The following is a 26,369-nucleotide window of genomic DNA, read 5'->3' as shown; positions in this document are numbered from 1 at the left end:
CTCATGCAATATGTCAGTGGATTTTTTACAATGCAAATTAGACAGTGTTATTATTATTTTATAGTCAGTGTTTGCTTACCAGTCCTTCTCAAAGCTCAGCTCTTCCTTCTGGGATCCATTTCCTTCTTTCTGGAGTACATCATCAAGAATTCCTTTGTGAATGCTTACCGGCAATAAACACCTCCCAGTCTGATTCCCTGAAGACATCTTTATTTCATTTCCATGTCTGCACAGTTGTCATCCATGCCTACGATTCTAGGTTAACAATTACTTTCTCTCCCGGCTTCCATTGCTGCTCTGGTGAAGTTGGCTACCAGTCCAGGTGCTATTCCTTTGGGCATGACCTGTCTCCTCTCCATATGCTTTGAAGATCTTCCCATCGTCTTCATTGTTCTGCAACTCGCTTCTTCCCATCTAGGTGCGGATTTTGTTTTACTCCTCCTGTTTGTGATTTACTGTGCCTCCTGTGTCTAAGAATTCTTGTCTTTTACCAATTTTGGGAAGTTCTGCAATACTATCTCCTCATGCTGATTTTCCCCATTCTATCCTTCTGGAATTCCAACTGAATGCACATTGTACTTTCTTATTCTAGTATCTCTTGGTCTGTTTTTCTTATTAACCATTTCTTTTTCTCTCTGCCCTCTCCCCTCTGTCTGGACCCTTTACAATTCTTTCACACCTCCACTCCACCTCACACATTTCTCGTTAATAGTGTCTGTTCACATCCTTAAACCTTTCTTAATGTTCTCTTTGATTCTTCTTCATTTCTTAATGTTTCTGTTTTCATTTCTTCACATTCTAGTTGGTTCCTTTTCAAATGTATGTGTGTTTATTTTATCATCTTTTATTCTTTTCTCATATTTTTGATGCTCTGCTTAATTTTAGCAAACCTGTTAGGGATACTTCGAACTTTTTTACATTTGATCATTCCAATACCTGAAGTCCTTGGGGGGGGGGGGTCTAGTAATATTATTTGTTTTTCCTGCTCACTCTCACTGGTTGTGGGTGCTTTCCTCCTATATTTGATAATTTTTTATTTAGAAATTGTATTTGGTTTCCTTCTGGACTTCTTTTATTGATGGGTGGATCTTTTTGTAATTAGGTAGCCCTTAGAGCCTTAATTAACTAAGAGGTCTCAACATTAAAAGCCGTTGTTAAACAACAGAAGGGCTCACAGACAGAACACATTGTGGTTGCCAGAGGTAAGGGGTGGAGGGGTGGGGGAAACGGGGAAAGGGGATTGAAAGGTACAACTTCCAGTTATAAACTAAATACGTCCTGGGCATGTAATATACAGCATGGTGACTGCAGTCAATAATACTGTGGTGCATATTTGAAAGGTGCTAAGAGAGTAGATCTTAAAAGTACTCATCACAAGAAAAATAAGGTTTGTAGCTATGTGTGGTGATGGATGTTACCTAGACTTATTGTGGTGATCATTTCACAATCTATACAAATATTGAATTTTAAAAGACTCATTATAGAGTTAGTCACTGCTCCAGATGACTTATGCTCAAACTTTCTGGGTTCTGATAAAATGCATCTGAGATACGTCCCAGTGCACCACTCCCATCTCTTACACTTTCCATTAAGTCCAGTCGATCACAGGATTCCCTTTATGGCGGTGGCCGGCAGTCATTTCTATGAAGAGTTAATACACAGTCAGTTAGTGGAACAAGCTACGGTCTCTTCTGTGGCATCTGTTCCCTAGAAGGTCACTGAGAATCAGCATCTTCTTCCTCTAATTCTCATTCTAGATTTTCTTTACCTCTGCTGGGACTCTGACCAGGCTAGGTTGCTGGGGTAACCTGACCTTCCTCCCTAGGGTCCTGACTCTTAGTCGTTTTGCCTGAGTTAAGCCATGACCACTACAATTGCCTACTCGTTACGACGTTGCTGGGCATGGAAGCCCCAAAAGGTGCCCAGTGAGTCCCAGGCATACTGTCTTTTTTGTCTCCACTGTATAGCAACAATTCTAGCTCCTTGTGATAACCAGGATCAATATCTCCTGCCAGAACAGTAACTCCTCCCCTTGCCTGTTGGCCTATGGCCATGGGAATCTCAGAGTGACCAGATGGTAGTTGTAGCTTCAAGCTCAGTGGAATTATTACCGTGAGTCAGGGCCTCTAATCCCACAAAGTTCAAGGTTTCACAGGAAGCATGAGTGGGTCACTGAGAGTGTTGGTAAGAGGGTCTAGTTCTACCAAATGGTTCCTGGACCAATATACTTTGGCTATTGATTACACAGTACCACCCACCTAAACCAATAGCACACATACCACTGTGAAAAACTACAAAATCAATGTGTGTGTGTGTGTGTGTGTGTGTGTGTGTGTGTGTGTGTGTGTGTGTAAGCTATTTTTCTGCTCAGGCTGAGCTGAGAGCCGACTCTGGATACCAGCCTGGGGGCAGTGGAGGGATGGTGTGAGTGGACTTCGAGGAGAACAGCATAATTTTGTGAGGCATTTTATAGTCAGTGAAATTTTAACAGGCAATCAAGCCAGCAGAAACTTCTGTCCTCTAGCAAGAGGGACGGGGCTGCTTCTACCAGTCCCGATGGCTCTAGGAAGTCTGGAGGTTCTAAAGAGTCAATCTTGCCAATGCAAATATCTCTATCTCAGATTCCAGACCCCACTTGTTTCACATCAGGGCCCGACTTTGATAGGAGAGACCCGCTGAGGCTATGCTTCAGTCTCCCTGTCCTCTGCCACAGTTCTCGTAATTATTTTTGCCCCAAACTGCTAAGCCCTAAATTTACCCAATTTCTCACGGTTGTCCTCTGCATATCAGAATCCTAGTTATTTTGATGCTAATGCATGCCAAGATTGTCATTCTCAATTTAGACTAGCAAAGGAGTCCTTATTGCTATCTAATGAAATAGGGACCCAGTCAAAATCCCATCCAGAGGATCTGCTTACTTCTAGAACTGCATGGAATCCTCTGAAAGCAGAGTCTGGAAAGGAAGAAACAAACAAAAAAACCTTGTGTTCAGGGAGCTTATCGGACAAGTGATCCCAAGAATCAGTTATTTGGAAGGGAGTTGTAGAATACGAAAGGATGGAAAACTAATGATGGAAGCATTACTGAGTTGGCTACTACTAAGGGTGAATGGTATTAGATCCTACTAAGTCTTTTTGAAGAGGCTTTTACGGAATGCATCTCAGATATGTCCTCCTGGAAGAAGAAAGGGAGAACCTCTTTATGCACTGGCTTCCATTTCCTTTTGGCCAAAGGTAGTCTCATGAGTTTTAATTCACCCACTCTTCCAGAGTTCCTATAGGTACTCCATGCCACGCTATCCGATGTTCCTTCAGGAAGGAAAACAAGAGACACCCAGGGCAGAATCGAGGTGAGGTCGTGTCTGGTTATACTGAAGTAAAGCTGGTCTAAGCCTCATGAAATTGGTAGCTGCCACAACAGCTGGAGCAAACGGTGACACCAAGAGGATCCACAGATGTCCACAAGCAGATATTAGCTCTGTATTTCAAAGCAGTTTTAAGTGTTTGAGTCGGGAGCTGTTTTTGTCTTAGAATAATCAGTCCTTCATATATCTGGAATGGGAACAATCACACTGGTCTCTGTGCCCATAGAGTGGACTGGAGAAATCTCAAAATGTGATGGGAAAAGCACTGAATGTGTCAGAAATCAGCAGGTGGTGTTTCCAGCCCAATGTTGGCTCTACAACCTACACAGCAGCTCCTGTGAGCCCCGTTTCTCCAACTATTAAGGGGAATAATAGCAAATGCATTACCCCTCTTCTGGAGCAGGAATCAAAGAGATTATGAATATAAAAGCATTTTATAAGCTGTAAAGTGCCACAGCAATATAATTTATGATGAGTGTGAACATTAACGCTTATTCTTGGTGGCCTGGCTGGTCTCTGCACCCATCCCCCCAAACCATAACTATGCTGAGCCCTGAGCTTTTGATAAGAAAATAAGATGACATGGGATAAACGCTTGAGAGCAAGAAATAAAAAATAATAAACCAGCTATGATGGTATTCTTTAAAGTGAAGCAGATACGTTGCGGTGGTATGCTTTGTCACATAAAATGTAACCAGGGGCAAGGATGTGGAAAAATTGGAACCCTGTGCACTGTTGGTGGGAATGGAAAATAGGGCAGCTGCTACAGAAAATAGTATGGCAACTCCTCAACAACAACAACAACAAATAGAATTTACCATATGATTTAGCAATTCTATCTCCAAGTATATACCCAAAGAATTGAAAGCAGGGACTGAATGAGGTCTTTGTACACCCCTGTTCATAGCAACAATATTCAAAATAATTAAAAGGCAGAAACAATCCAAGTATGAGCTGACAGATGAATAGATACACCAAATGTAGTGCATACATATAAAAAATCATTATTCAGGCATTTAAAAGGAAGGAAATTCTAGGGGCGCCTGGGTGGCTCAATCGGTTAAGCGTCCGACGTCAGCTCGGGTTGTGATCTCGTGGTCTGTGTGTTCAAACCCCGCTTCGGGCTCTGTGCTGACAGCTCAGAATGTGGAGCCTGCTTTGGATTCTGTGTCTCCCTCTCTCTGCCCCTCCCCTCATATTCTGTCTCTCAAAAATGAATAAATGTTAAAAAATTTTTTTAAAAAAAGGAAGGAAATTCTGACACATGCCATAACATGGAATAACCTGGAAAACATTATAAGTGAAATAATTCAGTCACCAAAGGACAAATACTGTATGGTCCCACTTATATGAGGTACCCAGAGTAGTCAGACTCATAAAGACCAAAAGTAGGAATAGTGGTTGCCAAAGGCTGGGGGGAGGGGAAATGAGGTGTTGTTTTTTGGTTTGGTTTTTGGTTTTTTTGTTTTGTTTTGTTTGTTTTTCCATTATTATTTTTATGTTTGCTTGTTTGTTTCAATACGAAATTTATCATCCAATTGGCTTCCATACAACACCCAGTGCTCATCCCAACAGGTGCCCTCCTCCGTGCCCATCACCCACCCTCCCTGCCCTCCCACCCCCCATCCACCCTCAGTTTGTTCTCAGTTTTTAAGAGCCTCTTATGGTTTGGCTCCCTCCCTCTCTAACTTTTTGAGGCATTGTTATTTAATGGGGACAGAGTTTTGGTTTCGCGAGATGAAGAGAGTTCTGAGATGGATGGTGGTGACGGTTGCATAACAAGTGAGTGTACTTACTGCCATAAAACTATCACTTAAAAATGGGGAAGATGGCAAGTTTTATGTCATGCATATTTTACCACAATTTTTTTTAAGGTAGCCAATGACCCAAATAGTACAAGAAGCAAAGGGACGGTCTTCATGGCAAGAGCACCCACTGCATCAAGGATCAGTGAGATCCTCTGTGTCTCCTTCCCAGGCCAAGGGACCTAAGTCTTGGTTTTTGGCCTGGTCCCGCGAAAGGCTTGGGTGGTGTGTGCAGACACCATCGCCTCAGTGACAGGGACCCTACCTCCCTTTCTGAACACACTGCCCAGCTCCTAGGCCGGTGACCACACAAAGCCTAAGGGCATGTTTCCCATAACTCCTGGTCCCCATGCCAGAGGCTCAGGACCTCCCAGCTGCCCCTCGTCTCTCTGCCATTGCTGGGCAATGCCAACCTGACTCTGGGGAAAGGGGAGTCACGGGTGAAAGGGGTGAAAGGGGAAACCTTTCACCATGGCAGGGACAGCAGAGCCGGAAGACGAGAGGCAGACTTCCCAGTCTTCTGACAGAGTGTCCCCGTACTGGCCTTAACTCGCCCATCTTCCTCTTCCTTAGCATGGCTCATTGAGCACCGGCTGCGGTTTTTAAACACTACCAACAACACCTCCCTTCAGTGTAGATCACAGAGTTGGCTGCTGTTCTTGAAACCCGCTATGATGTACACTTGGCTGCAAGGTCCAGGAGTTTAAAGACTTCGTGTTTTCTTCTAAAATTTGATTAGAGTTTACTGCAGTTGATATCCTAAAACTCAGTGACTGGGTTTTGCCCCAACTATGCACCTTCTCTTCTTGTGTTCTCCCTGAAAGTCCATTTTTCCTCGAATCCGGACTGTTCAAATGATACAAATGGTACAAAAATCGTAATTTCTGTCCCTAGACCCAAGATAAATTCCCCCGGGCAATTATATTTGAAATGGCTAAAACAGCAATAAAATATAAATGGCCATGGTTGTGTTAATGCTATTTGAATTTCTAATGCATTATGAGTCTCCTGAGAATTTGACATTCATTTAGGGTTATAACTAAAATATATCGAAAGACGTGTTTTTTGCTTCCCTTTGCTTGTTTTATGTACTTACGGTGGAATAAACTTCAATTATTATGGTAAAGCCTACTGAAAAATGTATGCATAAATTTTAACACAATCTGCAGCATACAAAGAATCCTTCTCAGAGATTGTTATTTTGTGCCAGAGGGTCAAAAACCCTGATCATAGAAGACCTTGCAAGGGAAATTTTTAGGAGAAGAAGAATCCAGCATTTTACATTGGATCTCAGAAAGGCATTTCTCTGGAGACCAGAAAATATTAACCAAAAAAGTCAATCGTGATTATAAAATCTGCACAATGCTGGTACACAAATCACTTATACTCCTTCAGCTCGACCAGTTTGGTCCTTGAAAGTCCTTTTCTTCTTTTATGAAGCATTAATTTCTCTACAGATGGTTACTGAGCACGTCTTTTTGCCACAGCACAATGGAGGACCACAAGACATGGTCTCTTCTCTCATGGAATTTACACTGTAGGAAATTAAAGATTGTGCCAGGACTGTGGAGGAAATACATAGTACGGCATGACAGAATCTCAGAGGAGATGGGGTGTCTACTGTGGATATGAGAGTGTCCTCCACTGGTCCCTTGCCCACTGAGCCTCAAGTTACAGGTCTCAGAAGAAAGGAAAAGCGAAAGGTCCCCAGGTGTAAAAGAGGTAACTGTACCTTTGTGTTCATAATTTTTTTCTAATTTCAGGGGTTCATTTTAAGCTTTAATTTTAGGGGGGGTTAGCCTTTATTTCCAAGAACTGAATTTTTGGAGAATATTAACAAGTTTATGGCAACATATAAATAATACAGAACATATACAGAACATATACATAACATATGTATGTTATATATACATACATATATATAACATACATTATATGTGTTATATATAACAGATTATATATGTTATATATACATATAACATACATTATATATGTTATATATATAATCTGTTATATGTATATATAACATATATATACACATAGACATATGTGTGCACAACATACATGGGGTATACATACATGTGTGTACATATACATATATATGTTGTGATATATACATAATTATAGAGAGAGACAGAGATACAACTAAAAAGAGTCTGTGCCAATTTATACTTCTACTCTCAATGTACAAGAAAAGCTATTTCACTTTCTTTAATCTCCTTTAGAATACTCACAATTTTGATAAATATAAATAGTATCTAATTTATTTATTTTCTTTATCATGTTTTTAAATATAACTTTGGAAAATACAAAAGAATATACGGAATATGTGCATATGTTATAAAACAAAATAGCACACATGAACCCATAACCCAGCCAATAACTTGCGTGCATACACAAGCAACTCCACTGTCCCCTTCCCTCAGCCTCACTGCACCCCCCAGGTAAACTGTATCCTGAATTTTAGATCTATTATTCTCTTGTCTTTCTTTTAAAATAATGGTTATCAAATCAGTGTATATACCTGAATATTGTATCAGTGAGTTTGGGTTTTTAGTTTTATAAAAATAGTATCATACTTAATGGGGTTCTGCAACTTTCTATCTTCACTCAACATTATGTTCTTAAGATTCATCTATGTTATGGCACGTCATTGAGTTCATTCATTTTCACTGTTAATGATATTTCATTCTTTTCGATTGGATCATTTTCAGCTTTGTTATTATGATTTCATGTGAGCATATCATAAAAATCACTTCCTATATCAAAAACCATTCAAGATAATTCCAAATATTTTTCCAATGCAACAGTGGAGATACTGGCTGTCCCAGGATACTTTTCCACCAGCATTATATAAGACACCCTATTTATCCTCATTCTCTCTAACACTTGACATGGTCAAATTTCATTGTTGGCAAGATAGTGTTTGTAAACTAGTATCTAACTGTGTTTCTACATGGTATTTCCCTGATTACTAATCAGGCAGATTATTTCTTCTTACAGTTATGTGCCTTACATATTTTCTCTTCTGTGAAATATCAGTTCACATCTTTTGCCCATTTTTCAATTGTATTTGATTATCTAACATATTTGTAGAAGTTCATTGCATATTCTGGGTATGAATCCTTTGTAGATTATTTTTTGTTAATTTTTATTTTTGAGGGAGATAGGGTCAGAGCATGAGCAAGGGAAGGGCAGAGAGAGGGGGAGACACAGAATTCAAAGCAGGCTCCAGGCTCTGAGCTGTGACGCGGGGCTCAAACTCATGAACCGTGAGATCATGACCTGAGCCGAGGTCAGCCGCTTAACCGACTGAGCCCCCCAGGTGTCCCAACCCCTTCTCGATTATATGTATTACAAATATATTCTCCCAATTAATGACTTGATTTTTATTTGCTTTATGGTATTTGTCGGAGAAGTCTTAATTGTACAGTAGTCAAATTTATCAACTCTCTTTTCATGAGTTTCTGTGTCTTGTTTTAAAAATTCCAAGGTTAGAAAGATTTTCTTCTATATCTTGTTCTAAAATATTAAAGTTCTCTGCCTTTCACATTTTAAGTACTGGAATTGATTTTTGTATGGGATGAGAATCGAGTTTCAATTTTAGCCATGTGGATACTAAGCTATTCAACAACTATTTATTAAATAGTTCCTTCTTCCCCCAATCATCTGCAATGCCACTTCTGTTATATATCAAAGTTCCACGAGTATGTGGGCTTCTTCCTCAAGTCCCTATTTTGTTCTACTGGTCAATTTGTCTTTCCCTATACCAACAGCCAATGCATCAATGCTACAGATTTATAATAAATTTTTCCATCAGCCAGAGAAAGTCCATCTACTTTATGCTTCTTAACTATTTTTGACCCTTTTCTCTTCCATGTAAATTTTAATACCAACCTCTCAATTTCAGTGGAAATCCCATTTAGCTTTTATTTGGACTGTGGAGAGAACAAGCAACTTCATGATAGTGAGTACTCCTCTCCAAAAACATGAACATCATTCCATTTTCTTGAGTGTTCTTTAATATCCTCCAGTAAGATCTTATGATAGTCTGAATGTAGATCTTACACATCTTTTATTAGAGAGTTATTCCTCATATTGCAGGTTGCCAATTGCCTCCATAAAATTTCATCCTCCTCTTCCTGGGCATAGAGCAACTCAACGATTCTATTCACTCCCAGGAATAATGGTGCAGCTTCTAGGTAACTCCTCCTTAAGGAAACATTGCTTGCCCTGAATTCAGCTTTTCCTCACTCTTGACCGCAGCATTGATGTGGGAGTGGCCCATCTTTGACCATTCCGGTGAGTACAGGGCTCTTGGAAATGACCTGGCAACAAAGTGGAAGGAACCTAGGTCTCTTGGTGACCTGTTGAAGCAGAGCTGTCTGACCAGCCTAGACGAGCCAAGCTAGAAACTTCTCTCTTATTTAAGCCGTGCTTTTGGGGGGGTATTTATTATGGTGTGCTATTGTTTTATACACTGTTAGATTCTGTTTAGAACATTTTACTTAGGGGGCGCCGGGGTGGCTCAGTCAGTTGAGCACCCGACTTTAGCTCAGGTCATGATCTCGCAGTTCATGGGTTCGAGCCCTGTGTCAGGGCTGCTGATAGCTCAGAGCTGGAGCCTGCTACGGATTCTGCATCTCCCTGTTTCTACCCCTCCCTTACTCGCTCGCACTCTCTCTCAAAAATAAATAAATGTTAAAAAAAATTAGGATACTTTATTTAGGATTTTTACATCTACCCTTAGAATGAAAATGAACTATAATTTCCCTTTATTCTAATGTTCTTTTCTTGTCTTGATGCCATAAAATGCATTAAAAATATTTCCACTCTTCCCATCCTCTGGAGGAGTTTACATCAGATGGAATGATCTGTTTCTGGAAAATTTAGTTGAACTCATCTGGATCTCCTGTTGTTCTTGTTGGGAAGAATTTTTACTATGAGTAATTGGATTTCTTTAATATTTTTCTTATTGATGGGTAATAAGTACTATTTCAATGCAGTTTTAACTTCCATTTTTTATGCTACTAAAGAGATTTGTCATCTTTCCATAGTTTATTAATTATGGGGTTCCTATTTTGTGGGCTTCCAGTTTATTTCCTTTTCCCTCTATGATCATTTAGATTAATTTTACTTCCCCTCCCACTATGGATACAATACTATCCCCTACCCCAATGATGTTGGTGCTTGGCCATATGAGTTGCTTTGCCCAAGGGACTGTTGGCAGACATGACATAAGCAAAAAGCTCTGTGGCTCAGTCAGGAGAGCATGCAACGCTTGATCTCAGGATCATAAGTTCGAGCCCTATGTTGGGTGTAGAGATTACTAAAAATAAACAAACTTTCGAAAAAATAAAAATAAACAGGGGCGCCTGGGTGGCGCAGTCGGTTAAGCGTCCGACTTCAGCCAGGTCACGATCTCGCGGTCCGTGAGTTCGAGCCCCGCGTCAGGCTTTGGGCTGATGGCTCAGAGCCTGGAGCCTGTTTCGGATTCTGTGTCTCCCTCTCTCTCTGCCCCTCCCCCGTTCATGCTCTGTCTCTCTCTGTCCCCAAAATAAATAAACGTTGAAAAAAAAATTAAAAAAAAAAAATAAACAAAGACGGGGAGAAACGTAAAACTAAAAAAGGGGCTTGGTGTTAATACAGAAGATTTTTTTAAGTATATTTATTTAGTTTTGGGAAAGAGAGGGCGAGACGGAGAGCATGAGCAGGGGGGCAGGGCGGAGAGAGAAGGAGACAAAGAATCCCAAGCAGGTGCCACACTGTCAGCAGCAGAACCCAATGTGGGGCTTGAACTCACAAACCTTGAGATCATGACTTGAGCCAAGGGAAATCATTTGTCTGAGAGTGATGACAGACCTTTGGAATAGACCTGTACCCAAACTGCATCTTGGAGACAAGCCCCATGAACTTGTACCCTGAAGCAGAGTCACCTAGCCCAGTCCAACCTAAACCAGTCAAATCAGAGTTGATTTAGGTGATAATAAATGCTATCGTTAGCCACTGAGTTTTAAGGGGATTTGTTATGCAGTATTATTAGAGGAATAGCGGACTGACACATCTATCTATCAGGATGTTAGATAATTTATTATCAAATTTTATGAATTTCTTATCAATTTTTCTCACCAATTTTATTAATTTATATAATCTTTATATATAATTATAATTAATTTTATATAATTATTAGTTTATTGCTATAACTATTCCTCCTGTGCTAGAGTTTTTCTGGCATTTTTATTTATTTAGTTTATTTATTTAATTTGAGAGAGAGAGAGTGCTTGCAAGCAGGGGAGGAACAGAGAGAGAGGGAGAGAGAGAGAATCCCAGGCAGGCTCCTTGCTGTCAGCAGGGAACCCAACATAGGGCTCTATCACACAGACCATGAGATCATGACCTGAGCTGAAATCAAGAGTCAAACACTTAACAGACTGAGCCACCCAGGCACCCCTGGTGTTTCTTTATTTTACATCAGGAAAATCTCATGTTTAGTTAATTTCGTACACCGTGTACAATTTTGTACATTTTCCTCTGCTAGCTTATGCTACTTTTGAACCTAAACAGTCTTTCCCAATTCTGAGATTTAATAAATAATCAATTCCATTTTCTGTTTTTCTAAAATTTAAGAGATATATAATTCTGAAATCTATCTGGAATGAGAGAGGTATATTAATAATTCGTGGATCCTTTTATTTTTTTCCCTGAGCTCAATGTAATGTGTCTGGGAGCCCCCAAAATTAATCCTATTTTTAATTGGAAAAATATTTAAATTGAAAACTCATTAAGATTATATAATAGTCACCCTTTTAGCTAACATGTTTGTTTTTGCTTTAAATTTTTAATTAAATTAGCATACCAATTTAACAACTCCCAATTATTCTGTGTTTAACCAAGCTGAAATGAGGCTTTCATTTGCTGTTCAATCCCTCTAGACAATTTAAATGCACCACAGTGTTCTAGTTAGTCCACATCTCTGTTCCTTATTAACCAAAATAATTTAACTGCTTCCAAAAAATTTTTACTACTTCCGGTTTCTGGATTATTGTCGGATCCTCTTGTCTGTCCAAGCTGGAAGGGAAGGGTGCCCATTTCATTGTTAGAAGGACCAGAAAAATGCTGGGTGAATAGCAGTGCCATAGTGAAGGTATCCTGGTGAGCGGATGTCTGTCCCTTGGTGACAGTGATCCTCCCAGATGGGAATCACTGCTCTCCCTGCAGTCCAATAGCAACGTGTTTGTAGGATCGGCATTGCAATGTACTTTTGTTTAAATGTTTGTTCATCCCATTTGACTGTGAGACCCCCCATTGGTCGTTACTCATTTCTAGATTTCTAGCCCCTCCCTTGGTACTTGGCTCACAGAAGATGCTCGGTAAATGTTGGTTGATTTTTTTTTTTAATTTTTTTTAATGTTTATTTATTTTTGAGACAGAGAGAGACAGAGCATGAACGGGGGAGGGTCAGAGAGAGAGGGAGACACAGAATCCGAAGCAGGCTCCAGGCTCCGAGCTGTCAGCACAGAGCCCGACGCAAGGCTCGAACTCATCAACTACAAGATCATGACCTGAGCCGAAGTCGGATGCTTAACCGACTGAGCCACCCAGGTGCCCCAAATGTTGGTTGATTGATAAACTGACTGGAAGTTTGCACTGCGTGACACTTGCGTGACAATGAGATGCCTATTTGATTAGCTTCTTTTCTCTTTCCTTTCTCAGTTAGACCATGACTAGTATTTAATCCATTTACAATCTTGTACGAGCTCATTCTTTAATCTCTCTCGCTCCAGGTAGTTACCGGAGAGCCCAAATACCACCGCATAAGAGACAGAAAAGTGGAAATAAATTAGATTATCCCCAATTCCTTAACTAAGTTATTCCAGCAATGTGATATATTGGAAAGAGCACTGAACTAGGGCTAAGGTGACTTGAGGACCCAAGGCCAGGTGTTCTCCTTGTGCCCAGCTCCGGAAGGATCACTTGATTCCTCAGGGCTACAATTTTGCCATCTGCAACTTATAACGTGCCATTGTATTACACAATCTTCCTAGTAGTTCTCTGAAAAACTAATCAGGATTAGAGTCGTTCGTTAGGCGGCCACATTGCATAGTGAAGTACTCGGGGCTTTGGAGCCAGACAGCTCTGGCATTGATTCCAGGCTGTCAGTTACCAGATTAACAAATCTTGGGTAAGTTATTTAACCTCAGTGATGCTCAGTTTTCTGTAGGAAGTATGACATCTCTCGTGCAAAGTTGCTGTGAAGTTTAAATGGGAGAAGTCAGATGAAGTTTGTGCCAGTTCACCCATGGTAGAGTCTAGATGGGCCTTCGGTTGTGTTAATGACACCCGTCCTTACGCACAAGACACAGAGGATGCTCATCTTTTACCTTCCACTTATGCTCCACATCTCTCTCCGCCCCCCACACCCCAAAGACAACAGAGGTCCACTGATTTTAATGATGTTCTTTCCTATGGTTTTGGGACCACCATTGCCGAAAAGAGAGTCTATCTTAGAAGCACTGATTTAATGGTTAAATATCAATTTCTTGATGTATTACAAACGTTAAAGAAATATTCCCTAGGTCCTCCCTATGTCCAGTGAAATGAAAAATTGCCAGATATGTAGAGCTGGGAAACTGGAGCGATGAGGTTCTTTAAATTCTGAGCACAGGTGCTAGTGATGTGTAGGCTCATTCCAATAATTTTTTCAATGGCAAGGAATGTTTCATACACAGTACGTTAGGTTACATGATGGCACAATAAAACAGAATCACAAAATCTTCAAAATGTGGTTTACATCTCGTTCCTAGATCCTAAGGTTTTATGATAGCCCATTTTAAAACAAAACTCACCTGCCGACAAAGCAATTCACTTGGGAATTGGCTATTCGAACCTGCAACAGCCTTCAAAAGCCCAGAAGAACATCGATGATCATTTAAACTGTTTTCTCAAAGGGGTTTTGAATTTCTTGGTTTGGGAGCATTTTCTTCAGATTTTGAGGCAGAGCTAATGCCTGGGCTGTCCAGCAGAGGGCAACAGGACCCGCAGGAAAGCACCCGGATGTCTACTGTGTTTTAAAACAAGGCCGCGGCCCAGGGGGAGGACACCCTATTCCCACCAAGAAGCGCGCCAGCGGCCGTTGCAAAATGAAAATAGGGGTCCCTTGTCCAAAGGCCAAGAAGAAAGCTTTTCCCGTATTCTTCAATCTCTCTACCTGTCATGCTGCGTTTTGTTATTTAATATCAGCTCCTTCTGGCCGAGGGACACCGGCAGGGTGGTGCAGGCCTCGGTGCCCCGACCGGTGGCAGTGTGCACAGGGTTTGGCCTTCCTGTCACCCTGACGCAGACCCCACTGGCCTGTCAGGCTTCACACGAACACCACAAACACAAAGAGAACACTGTTAAGCATTTCAAGATGACTGCCACGGAGACTTAAAGCCAGGTGGGAGCCCCTTCAGATTGTCAGCCCTTTGGGCCTGCACTGGCCACATACCCAACCAGCGCACTCTCTGTGCTCTGAGTCCAGCCAATGCTAACAACGGGGACCCCTAAACCCAGACTGTGCCGTTACCTGCACGCTTTCCAGCTTCTGGAAGCACAGAGGCAACAGCTCTCCCATCATCCTGCCCCCAACAGAACAGAAACCCCGCCACTGTCCAATCTCTCTGCCTCCTCATTCCAGCCGCATTGGTCTCTTCGATGTTCCTTGAACACCCCCACGCTTACACTCTCCCCTCAGGACCTTTCCCCTTAACTTCCGCTTCCCTGGACTGCTCTTGTCCCAGACTGGGGACGCTCTCCCCCTTCATTCAGAACTCAGTTCAGATGCCACCTTATCAGGAAGGCCTTCCCCAGCTAAAAGAGTAATCCCGCTTACCCCCCAACCTGAGGTGGGCCTGACCCTTTAACCAGCTTTATTTTTCCTCAGCACTATCACCTGCACCTGATGTATTATATATTATCTGACTAGCCTATCCACAGGAGCGGGATTTTTGTGGGATTCTCGGTCCATGACTGTATCCCCAGCTCTCGGAACAGTGCCTCATGCGGATAAACACTCCAATATTGAAAGGAAAAGGAATCTCTTGACAACCCACTGTCTGATGGCCGCAGTGCCCACTGACGAGACACAAGTCAAGACCAAACAGCAACGTGGGCAGGGCCCACAGGGTGCACCTGTCAGATCAGCAGAGGGGATAGGAAAGGAGATCTCTTCACCTGTATACAGATTTGCTCTGAAAGAACGATGCAGACTTTGCGTCGTACCTTTCCATTTTCCCATTGCCAAACCTGTGACATATTTCCAATACCCTTGGAGAGCGACTGCTTCATTCCGCTTACAGGTAAAATAAATAAGGCCCAGAGACGTAAACAGTCTTCCTTAAAGTTACACACCTCGTAGTGGCAGAGCCAGATCTACAAGACCAGAACCCGAGATTCTTGACTTTCATCCCTGGGTTCTTTTCCAAGACCATGCTGTTCTGAGCATGTGGTCCCTGACCTGAGTTTTTCATTCTATCCCAGGGTCAGGAGGCTAGCCTCTCTGCCCCTAAGAACCCTTCTTAGTGGCCCACAGCACCTCGTGACTTGTTTGCAAGCCACACTCAGCTTGTTTGCAGAGACAAGTCAGCTTTGCCTTGGATTCAGTTCAGGATCAATATGTCAACAATTCTTTATTAATAAGCCCAAGTATATGATGTTTGTAAGCAACTGCAAATCGAATGTCCAGAGGAAACACAGGGGAGTGCATGATGTGTTGTGAAATATTGCAGCAGACAGGCATAGTCTAGGTTTTGTGATTCGGAGTGTTTGCTTCCTAAAGGAGCACTGATTTCCGGCCCCTGAGGAGTTCGTTGTTTAGCCCTGAGCAAAGCACTGGTTCTAGACCCATCTACTTTAGCTAATTAGCCTCAGCTACATCTCACATGGGGGTTTCCTCTGTGGCGCACTTTAATATTCAGCAGGAGAATAGACACTCTTTATTCCTTTAATTGTGTTTTCCTAATTAAATCGCAAACAGTAATTGCCTCTTACTCTTGAAAGGAAGACCTTAGATTTCATTATTGAGCGCCTATGTTCGCATTTTATCTAAACTATTTTTAAAACCTTGGCACAACTGAGTAACCAAATAGACCTTACGCCACAGACATATTTTCCATAAATATAAAATTTCTTCTTTGATGGCAACCCTCACAACATGGCTGTGTTTGTTTATTCTCTCTCTCTCTCTCTCTCTCCCTCTCTGCCCCTCCCTGGCTTGCGTGCATGCTCTCTCTCTCAATAAACAAACAAACAAACAAACATTTAAAAAAAGAAAGGACGGAAAAAAGAGTATTTAAGGCCCGGTCCTCACTAACTAAATGCAAGTCCCGTTTTCTGCCAAATTAGCCTCAGAATCGAGCAGCAGGGCAAAGTGTGGAGCGGACCTTGTGACCCGGTGAGTGGATGGTTCAGCTCACTCTGCTGTGGGGGAGCTGAGCCCTGAGGCAGGCTGCAGCTGTTGTGGCCAGAAGCACCCCGGGCTCCCAGCCGGACCAGCCAGGGAGAAAGTGGCTCAGCAGAAATGATCCATTTAGAAATGGCTTCGAGTGTCTGAACTTGCTTTGTAACCCACACTGAATTCACGGTGGGCCCTACAGCCGGTCTTGGTTTAAGACGAATGAGGAGAAACAGTAAGAAAGGAAAGAGACGGGCTCATAGGATTAGTGTGGCCGGTGTTTGCAGACGACGAGAATCAGATGGATACTGAAGACACAGGCACAGTAAGAAGCTGCTCGCGGACTTCCCACCCCCGGATATGATACTAAACAAAATGTGAATGGGTAGTGTGGTGGATGCCTTTAAAAAACTATAGAGACGACACAGGGTACAAGCCCTATATTAGAGAACGAGTGTCATTTGGCTCTTCTCCCTCGCGGAGGCCTTTCCCAGAGATGCTCACTGATAATGGCTAATGTGAAGTGAGTCTGTTGTGTACCAGACTCGGACTGTGCTGGGTAATTGGCATGCATTTTCTCGCGTGATTGCACCATCTCCTGCCCCTACCATCTCCCATTTTACGAGTGGGGAAGGGAGGTTTGGAGTGGTGCCCAAGGCCACACAGCTAGCAAGATTTCAACTGGAGAGCAAGAGATACTAGTTCAGAGAAAGAGATTAAGGAGAGAGGCTAGTGAGTCCATGTACCAGCCCACATTATGGGCATGACGGAGAAATTTCCGGAAAAGATCAGGCAAGGAGAAAAACAGAGTGGGGTCTAACAGGATTCAAAGTGCCCAGCTTTAGTGGGGACCCAGATGTGTCCTGAGCCCTCCCAAGGGGCTGCTCCCCATTCACCACCTGGTTCCCTCTCCCAGTTGCTTCCAAATCCTTCCCCTTCCACCCTCACCAATAACACCTGCCGTCCCTCTGTAGCAGATTGATCTGGCTGAGAAACTCACTGCCATGATTTCTGCGGATGTCTCACTAAAACAGAACAAGCAGTGGTTTTTTTCACCCTGTTCTCAGAAAGTAATCATGCCTTTGAGTCTCGGAAACTTGACTTTATTCTTAAAAAGCAGGAACGGGTCTTTGTAAGAACCCTAAGTTTTGAGGAAGAGGGAGTATGACCCCTCCAGCCCCAGGAAGAGCTGGATCCTCTGAAGAGAGGGTCTCAAAATGCCGTCCCCTGAAGTTCCCCAAGACCCCTTTAGTGGTTCCAGGAGATCAAAACTACTTTCACGATAATACAAGATTCTTTGCCTTTTTTACTTTCCTGCTCTCCCCAGTGTACATGGAATTGTCCAGAGGCCAACGGGTGTGATATCACCCGTGTGTGATATCACAGCAGATCGAATGCAGAAGCAGATGTGAGAATCCAGATATGAAAGTGACTTACAAAAAATGTAAAAAAAAAAAATTCTCATTCATTTTTTGGTTTGGAAAAATTAATTCTACCTAAAGAACGTTACTTAGTTCAACGTATACTGGGCTTAATAATACTTTTTGATGACTTAATAAAGATTTTGAACATTTCTCAGTTTTAATTTCTGGTAAATATTGACAGCCATACCCCCCCCCCCCCCCCCCCCCCCCCCCGCCAAACAAAAGCTCTTTGGAGTGCTCAATAACTTGTGAACCACCTGTGATGAATTCCAGGTGTGCTGGAAGCCTGAGACCTGTTTCCACACCTCCTAGATATGGCTGGACCCGCATCAGGGTGAATGGATATCGCTAGGGGCTGGAGTCTAAATCCACAAGGCTCAGCCACACCAGGGAGGGTCCACTGTGGTTGAGCAGCCGTCAATGGAGACGCCCATTGGGCACCACGGGCACCATTGCAGCCCACCTGGGGAGCATGGCTGGGCTGGAAAACCACATTGCGCAATGGAAGCACAATGTGTGATACAATGGCAGCCACCACCCTATGACCAGGTAAACCCTGGGATTCTGTTAAAGGATTCAGTACAGGAGGGCACTAGGAGTCCCAGTAATCACCAACATCAACTATGCCACCAACCAGGAAGTGGGGTCTTAGAGCCGGATTTGATTTGTCATCCAACATAAAAGCCATGTTTCGTGTTCCTGAACATCATGAAACAAATTTCTATCTGCTGCACACTTCCTTTCCACATTGCTGTTATCTTCCAAACTTCCTGTCTTGCTTCATCATTTACTGAAGGCTCCACAATCTGGCTCAGTCTTCCTTTCTATTTCTGGGCTAAGGAAATGAAACATTTTTGAGAATGACCTCAAAAACCTAAGTTTTCTATTGCTGGCCTCCTCTCAGCAGCAACCTTCTCCACAGTGGCCCTTCCATTCCCTCCCTCAGCCATGACCTGGATCTACTTGTCCCCTGGAATCCTAGCTCCACACCACCCTCCTTCTCCCAGCTGGATCATCCACTTACTTCCTCTGCATCAGTTCTTTCCCTTTGTCCAGCCCTCTAGTCTCTTCACCCTTCTCCCTCACCCCTAACTACCCATCCTGTCAACACTCCCTTCCCTCCCTAGCTTCTACCCAATGTTTCACCCTGTCCAACTTCTCTTGGCATTCTCAACAAGCTCACCTCATCGTCTTTCCATCATACCCACCTGATAAAACCTAAACCCTGGATTACTCCAACTATTGGCCTTCTTGATGCTCTTAAGTGCTGAAGAAGAAATCCACACCACCTCACAGACTGTATTAGATAAACTCATGGTGTCTGACCCAAACGGGACTCACAATCTTTCCAGCCAACTCTGCCAGGTTGCTTTAATTGATTCTCCTTCCCACTCTCCACACTGGTTACTTCAAGCCCCCTCCTCTTTCCTTAAACCACTAACCCCATCGCTGTCCTCTTCACTCTTGGGTGATGACCTGGCCTCTCACTTTTCAGAGAAAATAAAAGATAGTAGAAAGGAATCTCATAAACTTTCTGCACCACTCTCACAGACTTAGCTCCAATCATATCCACCTCCTTCCCTCAGTTACAGTAGAGATCTTCTGATGTTTAAGATCCCATCTCTTTCTTCACAGACATGTTTCCATCAGTTACCCACTCTCTGTCCTATATCTTCAGCCTCTGCCTCCACCAACACATAGATCCCCTCAATATCTGAAAACAAAGAGAAAGGAAACCTCTCCTAAGCTACACCCTCCTCCAGCCATTATACCATCTTTCTCTTTGTCTGCACTCCTTTTCTTCCTATATATTATACTCTTCAATAAATCATAATCTGGCTGAAAGCCAACAGATGCCTATGTTAATTGCAAGTCTTTCTTAAGTTTATTTATTTATTTTGACACAGAGAGAGCATGAGCAGGGGAGGGGACAGAGAGAGAGAGAGAGAGAGAAAGAGAGAGAGAGAGAATCCCAAACAGGCTCCACACTGTCAGCACAGAGCCCGATGAGGGGATTGAACTCATGAACCATGAGATCACGGCCTGAGCCGAAATCAAGAGTTGGACGCTTAACCCACTGAGCCACCCAGGCGCCCCACAGGTCTTTCTTTTCAAGTAAGAGAAAGCTAATTGCCTTAGGTGGACAAGGATTCATTAAGGAAGAAATAGAGCAGGGAATCATCAGGTACCTAGATAACCAGGGTCAGAAGAAATGCAGAAACCGGGGCAGCCCTAGGGGGTGGGGAGTAACAACTATTCAACAGCCTGGTCAGGGCCCCGCTTTTGGAGCGAATGAACTTTGGCTCTGTCTCCCACTCTTGTACCTATGCTTAAAATCTGAAGTCCCAGGAGATTACTGAGAGTACACACGATGGGGAAGGAAGTTTCCTAAAAGGAAATGCAGGTGTTATAATCAAAAGGAAGGTGAAAGAATAACGGGTGGAAAAAAATAGAAAGCAAATGCCCACCACAACTCTTTTCAGCTTTTCTAATTGACACCTTTGCCACAACGAACAACTGCTGGTTCATTGTTAGGAAACTTTCTTTTTTTTTTTGCTGATAAATACATTTTATTTTTATTTTTTTATATTAAATATAATTTATCATCAAGTTGGTTTCCATACAACACCCAGTGTTCATCCCAACGGGAAACGCTAGAATGTAAGCTCCCTGAGGACAGCATCTCCAGCATCTTGGATAGGACTTCCTACATAGGATGTATGTAATAACTATTTGTTAAATGTTGACCACTCATCCTCTTGAAATCCTTTCTCTCTTGGCTTCCATGATATCTTGCTTTCCTGATTTCTCTCTGAGGTAGTCTCCTAGAACCGATGTACCAAATCACCACAAACTAGGTGACTTAAAACAACAGAAATTGATTCTCTCTTAGTCTGGAAGCCAGAAATCTGACATCAAGTTGTCAACAGGGCCACGCTCCCTCTGGGCTCTAGAGGAGAATCTATTCCTGGCCTCTTACAGCTTCTGGTGGCTCCAGGAATTCCATGGCTTGTGGCCACATCACTCACCTCTGTGCCCCCATCTTCACACCATTCTCTCTGCATTCTCCAATCTCCTTCTGCCTCCTTTCTAAGGACCCTTGCAATGGCATTTGGGGTTCAAGTAGATAGTCCAGAGTAATCTCAGCACCCTTCTACCTCCGTGGCCATTCCTTAGCCTTGTTTGAAGGCTCCTTTGCCTGAACCTGAAATTTTGATTCTCCCCAGAATTCAGTTGAGTGGTGTTTTTTTTTTCTTTCCCATTCCACACATTCTCCCTGGTATTTCACATTTCCCCCAAGATCTCAATTACCAACTGCACCTTGATGATTTTTAAATCAACATCTTTAGCCCAGAAATTTTTCCTGAAAACTGAACCCATACAACCAACTACTAGAAAACTCTGCTTGGATCTTGGATGTTTCGCAGAAACCCCAAGTGCAAACATCCTAGAGTGAGCCCATTGTCTTCCCCCAAATTTACCCTGCTCCTGTGTGCCTGTGTCAGTTAATGGCACCAGTTACGAGTGGAAGGAGCTTTCAGCCGCTGTGCCTGCCAGAACTCCTGATTCAGAGAATCTGTGTCCATAATAAAACGGTCATTATTTTAAGCCACTAAATTGAGGGTGGTTGGTTACACAACAATAGATAACTGAGACATCCTCCACTGTCTCCAAGGTAAAACCCAAACTTATTAATCTGTCCTTCATGACTCCCCACCTTCTCCAGCTTCACCTCTTGCCATTTCCCCGCAGCACTTCATCCTCCAACTCTACCAACCACCGTGAGTTCTCTGAACAAGCCACGTTCCCCCACCCCCAGGCTTTGTGTGCTTATGGCCACACTGACTGGCTGACACATCCCCTCTCAGCCTCCACCTCTCGTCCACTTCCACACAGAGGCCAGGGTAGAAAACACTGCCATTCCCAGCCTTCTTTGCAGCCAGAGGCGGTCATTTGTGACCTTGTCTGACTCACGGAAGATGGGCCGTAGTCTGCTGGGAGCTTCTAGGAAAGCTTTTGCTTTCCTGATTGAAAGGATAGACGTTGGTAACAACATTCCCTCACCTGTTGTGTCTTTGACACAGAAATGATGCTAATGTGGCAACAGCGATCTTGTGACCGTAAGAAAAGGCCAAGAGAATAGCGGAGACACCTACAGATCATCAAGCTGCAGAACCAATGTCAGCAGCTGCCTACTCCCACTCCTTGAGATGTGACAGAAAATAAACGCCTACTGCTTCGAGCCAGCCTTAATCAGTACCTCTTCCTTGAAACCAAAATCGTTCCTAACCAACACAACGTGACTCCTTCTGCTTGGACACTCGTACCCCTTCCCTCTTTGTCCTTTGGATGCTTCCTGTCTAAGCCTAGATTTCGGCATTTCCAGGAAGACTTCCCCTGACTGTCGAGCCCAGGCCTGATCACTGTCCCAGGAATTTCCCCACAGCATCCTGTGTTTCCCTTGCTCTAGCATTTATCACATTTTTTTTTTTTTCTTTTTTGGTGTATGCCACATCCCACTATGTTCTGGGCTGAATTGTGTCTTCCCACCCACCTAAAATATATGTTGAAATCCTAAGCCCCAGAACCTCCGAATGTGACTCTATTTGCAGATAGGGCCTTTAAAGAGTTAATTAGGGTTAAAGGAAGTCATGTGGGTGGGCCCTGATCCAATATGACTGGTGTCCTTAGAAGAAGGAGAAATTTGGACCCAGACACAGAAAGAGAAAAGAGGTTGTGAACACACCCCAAGAAAATGGCCATCTATGAGCCAAGAAAAGAGGCTTCAGAAGAAATCAAGCCTGCTGACACCTTGATCTTGGACTTCACAATCCAGAACGGGGAGGAAATTAATCTTTGTTGTTTAAACCACCCAGTCCATGATACTTTGTTAGGGCAGCCCTAGTAAACTAATAGACTAGCCAATATGGCAGCAATGAGACATCAAGGCAGTGATGGCCAGACATCAAGGCAGCCTCCTGGTCTCTAAGATGCAAACAGCCATGTTATTATCCTGCCCTGTCCATGGGTCAGGAGTCCAAGCATGGCTTAGTAGAACGTTCTGGACTGCCTCTGGAGAAATCCATGTGGTGGGAAACTGCAAGCACCTCTAGGAACTGAAGGTGGCCTCCAACCAAAAGCAAAGAAGAAGCCAGGACCCTCTGGTCTGTAACCACCAGGAAGTGAATTCTACCAATAACCATGAAAGCCTGGAATAGAACTCTGAGCTCTGGAGCAGAACACAGCCTGGCTGGTTCCTTGATTACAACCTTAGGGAGAAGAAGGTTCTGTTAAGCCATGCTTGGACTCCTGACCCATGGAGAAGGCAGGGTCATAAATGAGTGTTACTTTAAGCTGCTGAGTCTGTGGTAATTTGTTACACGGCATAGAAAACTAATATGTGTCTGATGGGACGAGATTTCCATTTTCTGGTAGAGAAGACGGGGAGCAGGTGATACCCATATGACTCCATGCTAGGAATGTTCATTGGAAATTCAGGAATCACGCTGAGCCTGAGAGGAGAAAGGGGAAAAAGGAATATGATGCAACTCACTACCACCCCCAAAATATGTTTTCCTCTCAAGGTGTGATGGGGTAAATAACAACTAGTATCGTGTAATTTGAGGAACACAAACAAGCGATTCGTCCAAAAATATTTGCCCCCCACCGACCTGTCCTGACATCTAAGATGTCCATCTGCAAGGGGAGGGGATCTTTATGTAATAAAAAGCTTTCGGAGTCCTGGTTTACAATGCACAAGGCTGAGTCCCAGCCCACCTCTAAATCTCTCAGTCTACATTTTTACCAAGAACATCATCCGACAGGACCTCTGGGAACTATCCTTTGAGGACACTGCTTTACACACCTTGAGGAGACACGTCCTGGAATGATGGGGTCAGTCTCCTGGACATGTAATTTGCCTGAACAGTCTTGAGGAGAAAGCCACCCTCCCTCCTCTGTCTCAGGGCCCGTCCAGGAGCTGCATCTGGCTCTACGTCCCCTACCGGGACTTGTTCCCAGGTTTTCAGGCTGCTGCCCAGCCCGGGCACAGTGGACATGCTGCGTCCACCCGGAACTATTCTCAGCCATGGTCTTGGTCTCCACACTGGACTCCTTATGCCTGGGAACGCCCTGCCTGACACACACAGATCAGTCCCTCCAGCTCCATGAGCAGAAGCTTTGAGCGACAGGCTGCAGTTCTCGGGGTTCTAGAACCAGAGACATTGCCCCAGAGAAGGCCTGGGTATCTGAGCCAGTAAGGAGAGTCCGTGAATGCCAGGAACTGGGAAAAACTCTCTGACTGCTCAGTTTGCCTCTGATAGGCCTGGCCCCCCACTGACCTGCTTTTATCACAGCCCCTCCTAGTGATTTACAATAGCACACCCCCCGGGAGGTTCCATGCAGCTGGTGCTGCCCTGAGTGGACAACCCAGGATGCCGAGGACATCAGAGGAGTGTTAGTGACTTATCCCACCCAGACTCACCTCCTTTGTCCTCACCTTCCCTGTTGTACCTGTATTTCAGGGGTCTGTCCAATGTTTTCTGGAGACAGAGGAGTTCCAACTGACAACTGTCTTTAGTATTTCAAACTAAACACAACGGAAATACCATCGGTGCCGTCTGGCAAAGCAAACCAGACTGGGCTGAGGATTATATTTGGCACCTGCTCACAAGTTTGTTCTATTTTTCATCCAGAAAACTTGAAACTGCTTCCTCCAAATATCATGACTTGGGATTAATCAGCACTTTGGGGAGAGTCCAAAATTCTAACTGAAAGATATTTTTTTTTCTTGCTTTGAGTTATTTTGTGTAATAATAGGCATAGAGTCCTTAGGAAAATACCGTTTGAAAACAGTGGTTGTGAGATGGGGGTATAGACTTAGCTTGATCTCCCCCTGAGCCCAAAGATGAAATTAACTGTGTGCTAAGAGGAGAGGAAATTTTTTGCTTCTGAAAATTAATTTACATTTTGGACGAGTATTAATTTTGCTGATGATACGACCAAACCATATGGAAAACTTTGTGGTTCTGTTACTGATTTAAGAAAAAAATAATAGGGGCACCTGGGTGGCTGAGTCTATTGAGCGTCCAACTTTGGCTCAGGTCATGATCTCATGGTTCATGGGTTAGAGCCCCACGTGGGGCTTTGTGCTGACAGTGCAGAGCCTGCTTTGGATTCTCTGTCTCCCTCTCTCTCTGGCCCTCCCCTGCTTGAACTCTCTCCCTCTCAAAAATAAGTAAACATTAAAAATTTTTTAAAAGATAAATTTTGTAAAAGATATATTTTTTAAAAAGAAAAAAAAAAAAACAATAATTTAAACCTTTGCATCTTATTACTAGACCAGAGAGTCTTCTATAGAAAATCGCCACTCAAATCAAAAATTATATGTGACAGGTATAATTCTCATTTATCGCAAAATCCAAGTCTATGGAATAGTCTGTACTAACAATAAACGAAACGGCGTCTTACGTTTTTGTTCTACTTTACAGTTCACGGAACCATTTTATGTATCCTCATGGTAATCCAGTGAGGCAAATAGTATTTGACAAATAAGGAACCAAACAAGTGAAAAAAACGCCTCAAATTTAGACCTCTCTCCTTGTCCCACATGATTCCACTCTTTTATATCTATTCTTGGGCTCCTGGAAATGACCCTGAGGATAGTTTCATCTAGCCCTAACTTTATTTTGTTACCAGGAAGAAATAACAATTTTGAGACAAAGCACCACATTTATCTTCAGAAGGAGAATTCTTTTCTTTCACGTCTTTTTCAAAAAAAGTCATATAATTTACGACTAAGTTACCCTGTTTGTGTTGTTGTTGCTTTGTTTTGCTTTGGTCTCTTTTCCTTCCTCCCGAGCCTCCCCAACCCCTACAGTCCACCGTACTCTGGAACAGAATGAACCATTGACATGTAAATGTCAGGCCACTAATGAGCAGTTCTAGTCAAAACTGCCCCGAAGTCATGAAACCTATTCACTAGTAAGGTTAACAGTATGTTTTATTGTCAAGTATCTAAAATATCACTGCCCATTCACTTCATGCCTGGTGGAGATTACCTGGAGTGTGGTTAAGTTCTTCCAGATTGAGAAGAACAGCCTTTGGCCCCACAGGGCCTAGTGAAGTACCTGGCACACAGTAGACACTCAATAAATGTGTGGCAAATCTCACTGGGCTGGGTTGCAAAGTCCTAGGCCCTGCCAATCCAGGAATAACCAAGGAGACCAAATGAGGTATGACATATTGCCAAGACAACCAGGCATCCCCAGCTGGTACTCCAACTTTGGCTGGTGCTCCTCACAGACCCCCAGTAAATTCTTTTGCCTAGGGTACCCCCACAACTG

At 43.2% G+C, this 26,369-nt stretch overlaps 1 protein-coding gene across 1 annotated transcript in view; it reads right to left on the bottom strand.

The window, feature by feature from the left end:
• The window catches only part of LOC123605593 (translation initiation factor IF-2-like), a 57,586-nt gene extending 42,801 nt beyond the window's left edge, over positions 1 to 14,785 (bottom strand). Inside the window, exons 1-3 of the mRNA XM_045496612.1 lie at positions 14,735 to 14,785; positions 14,378 to 14,520; positions 14,016 to 14,066 (exon numbers count right to left, since the gene is read on the bottom strand). Of these exons, the coding sequence (XP_045352568.1) occupies positions 14,016 to 14,066; positions 14,378 to 14,520; positions 14,735 to 14,785 (245 nt within the window). The remainder of the gene's footprint in view (positions 1 to 14,015; positions 14,067 to 14,377; positions 14,521 to 14,734) is intronic.
• Between the last annotated feature and the right edge of the window lie 11,584 nt (positions 14,786 to 26,369).

Source organism: Leopardus geoffroyi, chromosome A1, assembly GCF_018350155.1.
Source record: "Leopardus geoffroyi isolate Oge1 chromosome A1, O.geoffroyi_Oge1_pat1.0, whole genome shotgun sequence".
Taxonomy (NCBI): Eukaryota; Metazoa; Chordata; class Mammalia; order Carnivora; family Felidae; genus Leopardus; species Leopardus geoffroyi.
The sequence above is the reverse complement of the archived record's forward strand: the minus strand, read 5'-3'. Positions and strand labels throughout refer to the sequence as shown.